Source organism: Marmota flaviventris, chromosome 15 (assembly GCF_047511675.1).
Source record: "Marmota flaviventris isolate mMarFla1 chromosome 15, mMarFla1.hap1, whole genome shotgun sequence".
NCBI lineage: Eukaryota > Metazoa > Chordata > Mammalia > Rodentia > Sciuridae > Marmota > Marmota flaviventris.
The window spans coordinates 49,051,770-49,063,738 of record NC_092512.1 but is presented as its reverse complement, the minus strand read 5'-3'; the positions used below and the strand labels follow the sequence as shown (position 1 = coordinate 49,063,738).

The window sequence follows — 11,969 nt, the reverse complement described above, 5'->3', positions numbered from 1 at the left end:
TATCTTTGCCATGATGAGAGATTTCCTTTTCAAGTTTTGTTATCCCCAATACAAAATACTATCATAAACAAAAATTCAAAGTAATTAATTTTAAAAACATGTTGCATGTACTGAAATCTTGTTTAAGATAGCATTGACATTTGGCTTATCTTTCCTTGCTGTCTTTTACTGATTTAGAACAGAAGAAATTTTAAAATATAGTCTTAGAATTGTAAATATCTATTACACTGACTTCTTCAATGCAAACCATAACCAGGTATTTTAAACTGTACTTTTGCCACGTATACGCTAGATTTGCCAGTTTTATTCTCCTTCTTGTGGTTCATGGTATTATGAAACAACTTAGGAGGGGAAGAAAAAATGTAAAAACATTCTGTAAACCTTTTCTTCTTCCCCCCCCCCAATCTCTCATTATGGCTTGGTGAGTGAAATCATATATTTTAGGTACTGCAACTCGTTTTATGATAGCGGCCTTCCAATATTTCAGGATATGCTTGGCCTTTCCTGAACTTGGGCAGAGGTACAGCTCACAGAGTAGGGCAACGTCAGTCAGTCTCAGTCTCCTCCTCTGCGCGATCCCGGGATCCAGGCATCTCCCAGATTCCCTGCGCTCTCAGATTCAGCCCTTGGCGTGCTGCTGACCAAAGTGACCCGCTAGGTTGGGAAATGACATCTGGTGCGGTTCCAGGGAAAGGACAATCTCTTTAAAGATAACGGGGTTAGAGAGCGTGCTCTCCCGGACTCTTTCTTTCTATCTTTTGCTCCTTAGATTTTTACAAGTTATTTGCAATGGAGTCAAACATGGGTCAGGCAAACAAATGTGTTCTTTCCAGTCACCGTAACCGGATCGCTGCAGCGAAAGAGAACTCGCAGAAGCGTCCAGAGACCGCAGCCAGACCGTCAGTCTGTGGCAAAAGCAACTTCTAAGTGAGGCAGCACAAGCTGCCAGGATGCAGATTTCAGTTCACGGCTAAGCACAGCGACTGCACTGCATTCTCTGCACCCCTCCGACTCTCCAAAAGCAAGGAAGGACAGGGGGAGGGAGGACCAGTCGAAAGCCATCCGCATTTCTGCACGTCGGCGCCACTTGGAAAGCCCTGCAGCTTTAGGACACCCAGAAAGAGAGATGCAAGGGCCGGGAGCCAGGGTTCCTGGGCGAGGGCGGGGAGTGGGGACCTCACCCATCCCGCCCCCCTCCATCCACCCCACTGGCCCCCGACAGCTGTGCAACTCTTGTAATTCATTGGCTTCACCCACCCCGCCTTCCAAATACCACCCCAATCCAGTTTAGCCCCCTGCCCCACCTTCGCTGACCTAATAAGGCCATGCAGTGTGCTGGGGACCTATATAAAAGGCGAGGACTTGCGAGGGCTCTGCACGACGCGCCCAGAGAGAGAAGACAGAATCCATCCAGCTCCCACAAAGACGACCATGGCCAAGGAGTGGGGCTACGCCAGCCACAATGGTGAGTGCCGGCAGCTGCAGACCCTGGTCCAGGATGCTACCAGAGTATATCCTGGCATTGCACAGAATGTAGGCGATTCTAGGGAGTGCTCTGGAAAATGCAGGCCTGGAGTGGGGGGGTAAAAACTAACATTTACTGAGCAATTTTTCAAGTGCCAAATGCTGCTGGTCTTTTTGCCTTTATCTCATTTTGTTCTCCTTTATATCGACTTGGTGTTTTCCTTGGATGAAACTGATGCTCAGAGTTCGTAACTTGCCTAAATGATGTTGCTTCTGACTGAGAAGTCAGAGCACCCGAGGTGCAGATCTGATTGTCCCTTACTCCCAGACCCAGCACACACATAATCTCTCCCAGGCTAGTGTTGAGATAAGAATTTCTGCTCCACCTACCCCTTCTATCTAACCCGTGGGAAAAGGATACCTTTGTGTTCTGAAAAATCACAGCGATGCAAAAACTCTTTGTGGTCAATGAATTAAGTCTATTTTAAAAGTAAGTCTTTCAGACCATCTTCCTGAGACAGCAGCAGGAATACACAGAATTAAATATAGCCTCCACATATACTATTAGCAAAACTATGAATAGATCTTAAATACTAAGTCTTATATTGCTCAATTCGAACCCCAGATCTTTTGTAATCATTATCTAGCATCCGAGTATTTTGTTGGCTTCGTCAATTTGAAAGAGGCCTTAGTTATTGGGTTGTACCACCAAATAAATAAATCTCAACTCTTGTTTCCTAGGTCCTGACCACTGGCACGAACTTTACCCAATTGCCAAGGGTGACAACCAGTCACCCATTGAGCTGCATACTAAAGACATCAAGCATGACCCTTCTCTGCTGCCTTGGTCAGCATCTTATGATCCTGGCTCTGCCAAAACCATCCTGAACAATGGGAAGACCTGCAGAGTTGTGTTTGATGACACTTATGATAGGTCAAGTAAGTATAGCACTTAGATAGGGGCACATGGATGTTTTCATTGTTTGTTCTGGCAAATGTGAGTTATGACATGGTAACAGAATTAGTAGGAAGAGGGAGCCCTTCATCCCTGAAAATGGAGATGATGTGACATTCAACTTTGCTTTAGTTGTGAAGAATTATATTTATGCAATGAAGAGGAATGTCTCACCCTCTAATTCTGATACTTTGTTGTTGCAAAATGGCCCCATGCCCAAGCTAAGAGTTGGCAATGCTTTCCTGAAATGGGAGCTTGATAGGACAGCGATGGCAATGAATCCAAGTTAGTATTCCAACTCCGATGGCCAATAGCCGAGGGTTCTTGTGCTTTTTGACCACAGTGCAAGGAGTGCAAGGCTCCCACTCCCCTGTTTGACAGGGATTCCCTTCTACAAAGCAAGAAATACAATAAAGAAACATGAATTTTCTTCCCCTGGTGCCCAGAGGAGGCCAATCCAGGGGAGAAAAGAGGCCTTCATATGGATCAAAATGCCTGGGCTTCAGGGCTTCAGTGGGGTTCATTTGATTTATCCTTCTAGTGAGTGTATTTTGTAGTATCTGATCTTCTTTTTCTTGAGTATTTGTGTGTGATAAATTATCTTTTCTTTTTTAAAGTTTAACCTACCCTAGTAAACAAATCAATGAAATAAAAGTACAATTAGAAATGTCTTATTTTACCATAAATGAGGTAAGCAACACTTTTTCTTTAATAATTTATGCCTGATGTGTATAACACACTTTCTTATAACCACATTTCTAATAAACTTAAAATTATCCTTATTTATATACATACATGAATGTTCTTAGTGATATAAAAAAGAAGAGTCAGAATTTCTGCCTACCAGAAGGTTCCAAGTAAGTAATATAATAGAAGTTTACTTTTTCTTAAACAATAATTTCATGTTGCTCTCTCTCCTTTCTCACCACTGAAAACAAGATCCATTTTGAAGGAAAAGCAATTAAATTTGACAGTTTTCATTAGGTTGAACCACATGAAAAATGCCATTTTTTAAGCAGTCAATAGTTGAATATTTCCAATTTCATGTAATTTATTTAATAAATTGGACTCATATGTCCAGATAGTAACTATTTCAAGCAAAAGGATAGAAAAAATACAATACCTCAAACCACTTTCTTCCTTCATGACCAAGCTCAAACAGGCCTAGCATTATCGTTTTACATCTTTGTCCCACTTAGAGTGGCCAGTCATTTCCTAAATAGCTTCCCTCTGAATTCTATTTTGATAGCTTATGTGGCTAGATCTTGATTTTAACGTTTCTGCATAGTTTCCAATGTCCTCTGGAAGATATTTGAACCTCTAAACTCTTCCCTAAGCTGAATGAATTGAGACATTCATTCAAGAAACCCAAATTATTGCTACCAAGAATTACCAAGTTTAGCAGTCCACAGTGATTGATTTCCTGGGAAATTTATGAATTTTCAATTTCATCTGATTTGAGTAGACAGAGTCTAAATTAGATGTGGGTGAAAGTTCTTGCTTGTATTCCTAAAAAAAAAAAAAAAAAAAAAAGTGTACTCGAAAGCAAGACATACATGGAGGAGGAATTCATGTACGTGCACACTGATCACCATGCAGGCATTGTGATGAACACCATTAAGGTGTTTAATCTCAGTTAATCCTCACAGCAGCTCTGAAAGTGTGGAATTATTATCACCTTCTCAGAGATGCAAAAATGATTCAGAGAAATTTAGCAACTTGTCTGAAGTCACACAGCTCTCATGGGGTAGAACTAGGATTGGAACTTAAGTCTATCAACTGTCAAGTTCTTCCTACACACCACATCTCTGATCTGTTCTTTGGGTATACACATTCTTATTGTCCATCTGTTATTTAAATTTTATTTTTCTAAATGTTCAAATCAAATGTGATCCTGCAATCTGTACACGTAGGAATAATAAGAATTCATACCCCATTTGAAACAAATGTATGATATATGATATGTCAAGATCAATGTAATGTTTTGAGCAACTAAAAAAAATGTTCAAGTCACATTTTAAAAATAATAAAACAAGCAAACAAAACAAGAAGGACAGAAAAGAAAGCACCTTATTTTGATGTGTCTCTCAAGACTTCATTTGGTGAGGAGATTGGTGTGCTTGCGAATGGCTCCATCTGCCCAGTAGACTGACCACCTCTTGCTGGTAAGAGTACCTGTGTAAAGCAGGGCTCTCTGCAGGAAATGTGAATTACTGCTGACCTTGCTTATCCAAATCACAGTGCTGAGAGGCGGTCCTCTTCCTGGGCCCTACCGACTTCGCCAGTTTCACCTTCACTGGGGCTCCTCCGATGACCACGGCTCTGAGCACACGGTGGATGGTGTCAAGTATGCAGCAGAGGTAGGAGGAACGGCCAGAATCTACTCTAGGTCTCCTACATTGAAAACTCAGAGATTAAAAAGAACAAGTGCAGCAATTAAACAATACCCATTGTTTTTGCTTCAAGCCTGTAGTGAAAAGAGTTGTAGTGTCAGCGTACACTGGAGCTGCCAAACATTCTAGGCTAGACAGTAAAAAGGGGTGTGTGTGGGTTAGTGTTAAGCATGAAGACTTCCAAGGTTCTATTAAGAAATCAGCTGCTTAACATAAAAAATGCCAGGGTTCTGAATGGAACTAGAACAATAAGGATAGCTAGTATTTATTAAGTATGTACATGATGGACTCATTTAATCCTCTCAGCAGCCCTAGGCAGTAGGTTACAGGTAAAGCAATGGAGGCACAGAAAAGTAACATAACAGGTACATAGTTGATGAGTGCTAGACCTGGTGCTTTTCTTTATGCAGATTGGCTTCAGAGTTCATCATCTTCCCTCGTGCTCTATGCTGTCTCTTATATAAGAACATAATATTTTAAAATTTGCAGTTAATAATTCTGACTAATGCTCACATTGTAATTTTTAATGAAGGTGTGCATATAAATGTATGCATTATGTAACCCATATATATGTATATATATATAATTTAATATAAGCAAATACTACGCTTTGTCTCAGCCCATTAAAAATATCATGACTTACAGCTCAGATCAAGACATTACACTACAAAGAGAATAAGAGAAGCTACCTCTATGATCTCTTTGTAAAGTCAAGCCAGTAAGTAGTGCCCTAAAGATGAGGATACATTCATTTTTCCCACTTCAGTCTTTCCAAGGGCAACCTCTGGTCAACATAGTGGCTGAGGTAGGAACTGGAGGCATGTGGGAACATTCTCCTAACTGCCTATCATTAGGCAGCACAATTGTTTTCTAAATTAAACTCTTAGAAACCCAAAGTACTTCATTATGATCAGTCCATTTCTCTGTAGCCAATTTAGGAGCCAGTGCCAAGAGTAATTATTTAGAATGCTTTGCCATTAGACATCTTCTCCAAAAATCGGGAAAGTTTAGGCTATTTTTTACAGATGTGGGAAAGCCCTTGGGTTTGACCTTTACCCATGGGATTATTACTATACTTTTGATCTTTAATAAAATATTTTAACTGGCATAAACTATTATATATACATTTTTTTTGCCACGCTAAGTAACTCAATATGGAAAACCTGATTAACTTAATGGGTGCACATGTTCTAAATTAAGATAAGGTTGCCACTAGGTTCTAGGGCCCTGGCTATAAGGAAGTAGGGAATTTCAAACACATTTTATTTGAACCATTAACAATTTCACCAAAGTATTGCATGCTATTATTTAGAATTTTATCAACTTCTATGAGAATGTGAAGCAACAATCCTTAGAATGCACCTGTTTTTGATTTATTGCAAATGTTTTTTTTACTCGTTTTCTTATTCCAAGGATTTACCTCATAACCTGTATTTTATGGTTTCAGCTTCACTTGGTTCACTGGAATCCAAAGTATAACACTTTTGGAGAAGCTCTGAAGCAGCCTGATGGAATTGCTGTGGTTGGCATTTTTCTGAAGGTAAGGTAAAAATTGACCATATTTTTTAATTTAAAAAATGTAGTCCCTTATCAATGATGAGGATACTATGATTTCCATTCCTTCCTGATGGTCTGAGGGGTGTATCTGCATCTTTTCCTTCCTCCACAGACTGATCATTACTCACTCAAGTAATCCAGACATTTTTGCTAAAATAAACTCAGAGTACTTTTTTGCTAAAAGTATTTCTTTTTCCAAACTCCAATACCCGGTACTTCTAAATTTTCTTAAGATGTTTGTGTGTGGAGAGTTGGGGATAAAAACTCAAGGGACCTTATTATGGTGGTGAGGAGGGTGAGGGTGGCATGTGCTCATTATTCTTTTCACTACTCTGTTTCAACTGCACTGGAAACCAGAAAAGCCCATGTTGGGAACTTCTGTGATGCCAAGTAGCTGGCTGGACATCCCCTCAGCTTAAGGTGGCCACCACCCACATGATCCCCGGCTAAGATAGCACATGGAATGTGTGTGTTGTTGAGCCAGCCTTGGTTTAAAGAGGACTTAGTATCATTAACACATGAATTTGGTTGTAACACAATCTAGATTTTAAGCCAGAGGTGAAAATCTGGTGTCTTTCTTTTTGAATGACCTAATTTGCTTTATGTTCTGAATTGACTGGGTCATTTTCAGGGCTGGAACACAACACAACAGGAGCTGAAGTGGGCTTGAGAGGAAAGACAATGGATTTAGTTTCAGATACATAAAGTTCACTCTAGCTCTAACTCTATAAAAAAAAAAGAAAAGAAAAAGAAGAAAGAAAGAAAGAAAGAGAGAGGAACAATTTTCCAGAGAAGGTCAAGGGTGTAGAACTAGAGCAACATGTAATTTTGTGGTTTTGTACTTCAGAGGCCTAAAGTCTAAGTTTAGATTAGAAAATGTATCCTCTAAAATCTGGGGGTGGGGGGATAAACTCATGTTTTTGCTTAGTACAAGACATTCTGGCAGAGTTATAAACACTAGTTGCATATGATGGATCAAAATCAGTTTTTAAGACAATCTTAAATTATGGAGAGGGGAAAACATCATGTGGGATTTCAATTTTCTTCTAGATAGGACGGGAGAAAGGCGAATTCCAGCTTGTACTTGATGCACTGGACAAAATTAAGACAAAGGTAAGAGAAAATAATTTCCCTCCTAAAGCATAAGGCAGAGTACATCAGTTTTTTCTTTTACACTCTCAAGTGTATTTTTTCACCTAAAATCAGTTGCTATGTCCAATAGATATGCTCATTTGCATATAAAAATAAATGCCATTATATTTGTATGGTTTATAGTTTTTAGAGCAATTTCACATTTCAAATACATAGTTCAAGGAAGTGGGTGAGAATCAGAGCAATGAAGTGGTCACCTTGCCCTCTCCCTCCCCACCTACATACATGCCCAGGATCTCAGAGATTCTCAATGTAAGCCATGCTGGTCTTTTAAATCCTGGTGCTGCCCTATATATTTTCAATCCTAACAGCTGACTCATCTAATTAGCAGACACATTTTAGTTGTCTTTGGGACTATTCAAATTTACTGCTATTAACTTTTTTTTTAAAAAAATATATTTTTAGTTGTAGATGAACACACAGTATCTTTATTTTTTATTTGGTGCTGGGAATCGAACCCAGTACCTCACATGTGTGAGGCAAGTGCTTTACCACTGAGCTACAGCCCCAGTCCCCACCTGCTATTAAGTTATACCACTAAAATAAGTAAGTAATCTGAAATATAGCATTCGCTTAAAATGCAAGCCTGTTATCATCAAGAACGAAAACATCAACCTATATGAAATACTTCTGTTATGTTTTATATACAGTATGAGTTTTCCCTCATAAGAAGCGGCAGAATTATAGCTCTGCTAGTGGTTAAAACGATAAGGAATAAAATATTACAATGATTGTAATATTTTCCAATATTACAGCTCCCCAAACCTTTGCCCTTTATTTCTGAAAGGCCTGAGCCTTGGTAAAAAGTTCCAATATCTCTGTTGAACTTGAAATCTATTTGCACAAATGCAATGGAGAGACTTTTGGGGTGTGGCCGTGTGTGCATCAATTCACAGAGCCTGTGCCTTACCTTCTTCCAGGGGAAGGAGGCGCCCTTCACGCACTTTGACCCGTCCTGCCTGTTCCCTGCCTGCCGAGACTACTGGACCTACCGTGGCTCCTTCACCACACCTCCCTGTGAGGAGTGCATCGTGTGGCTGCTCCTGAAGGAGCCCATCACCGTGAGCTCCGACCAGGTAAAAGGCCACCACAGCGCCTCTGAGGCATCCGCATTTATCACTGGCTGCCCGTAGAAGATGCAGATGCCACACGGAAAAATATAGCTATTGAATGGATACTTAGAACAACTCTGCTCCTAGAGATTTCACAGCTTGCCCTGGTTAATTATAATCAGGTTGGCACAGGAGTACCAAGAGTACCAGAATAGATGCAGATCTTTTAAAAGTAGTTGTGATAGTAAACAATGACTAAGTTTATGCTCTAAAAACACTTAAGGGTTTAGATTAAGATAAGTGAGTCTACATTTGTTTGAATGTACCCGAAATACTGAGCACAGGTTAGAAAATAGGTTGGCAAATAGAGGCCAGGGAGGGAGAAGGGAATAAAAAAGGATTTAACATTCTTGTGAGGTATATATTATTTCTCCAGTTTTACAGATATTATATGTTGAGTCTCAGAAAGGTAAAGTAATTTACCCATGAAAACACAGCCAAGTGCAGGATCCTAAGCCCAGCTTTGGTCTGTCTGCTTCCAACACTTCTTGGCTTCTCTTCTCAGGCTTCTAGTCTTTCTGTTCATCCAAAGAACAGCTTAGCAACATTTGTTAAGGAGGTTTTCAAGGGGCTGGAGATGTAACTCAGTGGGGAGACTGCTTGTCTGGCATGCATGAGGCCCTGGGTTCAGTCCTTGGTACCTCTCCCCCCATCTACTCAAGAAAAGCTATTTGGGAGAAAGTAAGTGTTCAGAGACATGGAAAGAAAACATTTAAGCAAGTGAACAACACAGAGAACATGAATGCTCCCACAATAGTTACATCAGTCCACCACTGTCTCCTTTGCCCAATTAACATTAACTTTCATATTTCTGCCAGTGCGGATTCACATACATAAACTGACAATTTTATCAAAAGTTCAGATTGAAGGGTCTTACTCATTGGTATAAATATTTTGAAAAAGGAATAAAATTTTTCCAAGAAGAAAAGCTAAAAACATTTTAACGTGAAAATATAATATTCCTATTTTCTGGTCCTTTAATGAAAAAAAGCTCAAAATTGAAAATGACTCTAGTTTCTTTTTGCTCTTTTAAAATAATTGATTTTGGCGGGGCTGGGGTTATGGCTCAGAGGTAGAGTGCTCACCTAGCATGCATGAGGCACTGGGTTTGATCCTCAGCACCACATAAAGTAAAATAAAGACATTGTGTCCATGTATAATTAAAAAATAAAATAAAATAATCCATTTCATGAACTTACATAATGAAGGCCTATTAAGCTTATAATTGTTTGCACCTATGTTAAATTGTCATGCCTTTCTATATAAAATGTGTATTTCATACTGACCTCTCAAATTAAAAGAATTGTTTCAGAATTCAGGAGGAAATGGTTTGACCAAAGGGTGTGGTGATCTTGAATTAAATGGGGGGCGGGGAGGCTTTACAAACAAACAAAATTATATTACTCAGGAACTGGTAGCTAACTAGCTCTGGAATGAGTGCTGGAGATATGATTTAGGGTTTGCTTGTCCTGTTTAGAAAGTCAGTGATTTCTAACTCTATTTCGCCCACTTGGTTCAAATGCCTTGCTAACCATCTGCCCTGCCCCTTGCAGATGGCCAAACTGCGCAGCCTCTTTGCCAGCGCAGAGAACGAGCCCCCGGTGCCCCTTGTGGGGAACTGGCGCCCTCCGCAGCCTATCAAGAACAGGGTGGTGAGAGCCTCCTTCAAGTGAGCTGCTGTGTCTTGCCCTCTTCAGGAAAGGAAACCTGCCTTTGGAGAGCTTGGTTCCTTGCCTCCTTCTGGTGCTCCTTACCGCAAGTGTATTTCCTGTCCTCACACCTGAGCAAGGATTGTGACAAATGCAGTCACCAAGAAACCAAAGTCACTTTTGACAAGATCTAAAACAAAAGCATGAATTTCACACTTGACCTTTGTTATCATCATCTTTTTTTTTTTCTTTCTATCACAGTAGTATTTCTGGTAAGATTTCCAAGAAGAAGAAACAAAAATAGATGAATAAAGACAGAAAAATGGCGCTCAAGCAGTATTTTTCTGTCATCTTAAATTTCACAGAACCTCAGATTTCCTATTTTTGTATTATGAGTTGTCCATCTTACAGAAGTAATGAGTAATTCTATATGTAGGAAGAGAGGTAGATGAAGATTATCTAACCAACATAAGCCAGAATGTTTGTTACACCAAAAATTGAATTGCCAATGTGTTTTACCTCTTAAATAACACCAAAGAGAAGACCATCACTTTTTGAATTTTAGCTACTATCTAGATATCTGGGTTTGATAGTCCATTAAAGGAAATCACATTAGGAGTTTTAGAAGTTTTGATGCGGTATCTGAATTTGCGGTATCTAAATTTCTTCTTCATAAATATGGTTTTCTTTATCTGAAGCAGGGCCATTCATTTTTTATTTCGTTACTTTTATCTTTGCATGCCTATTAAAGCAAAAACTATCTCTAATGTCTAGCATATTCGAGGCTGGAATTAATGATTCCTAGAACGCAAAGGAGTAAATGACAGCACTTGAAGCAAAAGCAGTTGTACTGATCACCAAAACCAATAAAGACATGGACACAAAAGTTGGCTGCTGTGTGTTTTAAAGAAAATGCATTATAAGTGACAAAAATGGAGAATAGGTTTGAATGTTACATTCCTTAAGTGGGGACCAAGGCAATTAGTGCCAACAAAAGAAATGTTTGACTATATATCCGGAAAGTGTGAAATAGCTCCCAGAGGCCTCAACATTGATTAAAATTCTGGGTTCCCTGCAATGAATTCTACAGTCAGGCAAACAAGTCAGAATGTAGCTCTTATGGCATTATTTCATAAAAAAGCTTAGGAATGACATTGGCCTGACACAGCAGAAGTCCAGATATTTAGACCTTTAAACATTTAATATCTTCAGACACTGTTATGATTTGGATCTGAGGTTTTCCCCTAAGGCTCATGTGTTGAAAGTTTGGTATCCAATGCAACAATGCTCAGAGGTGAACTTTTGGGAAGTGACTAGATAATGATGGCTTTGACCTCATCAATAAATTAATCCACTGATGGATTCATAATTTAATGGCCTATTGTGAGGTAGTAGAAATGGTAGGAAATGGGCCTGAGTTGAAGGGAGAGTCCTTGGGAACATACCCTTGGGTACTATGTCTTGTCCATGGCCCCTTCCTCTCATGGCTCTCCAAATACTATCAGGTAAGCAGCTTTGTTTTTTTCATACCCTTCCACCATGATGTACTGCATCACCTCCACCATGGTGTACTGCTTCACAATAGGCCCAGAAATCACAGAGCCTGCTGGCCATGAACTTAAACCTCTAAAAATGTGAGCCAAAATAAATCTTTTCTCCTTTAAGTTGTTTTTCTCAAGCATTTTGT

The 11,969-nt window shown here is 39.6% G+C and overlaps 1 protein-coding gene across 1 annotated transcript; it reads left to right on the top strand.

The window, feature by feature from the left end:
* Positions 1–646: 646 nt before the first annotated feature.
* Ca3 (carbonic anhydrase 3) lies at positions 647–11,158 on the top strand. The gene is made up of 7 exons (XM_027949301.2): positions 647–1,465; positions 2,206–2,403; positions 4,661–4,779; positions 6,260–6,352; positions 7,420–7,482; positions 8,442–8,597; positions 10,187–11,158. The coding sequence occupies exons 1-7, from the start codon at positions 1,432–1,434 to the stop codon at positions 10,304–10,306; spliced, it is 783 nt and encodes a 260-aa protein (XP_027805102.1). The 5' UTR covers positions 647–1,431; the 3' UTR covers positions 10,307–11,158.
* Positions 11,159–11,969: the final 811 nt, after the last annotated feature.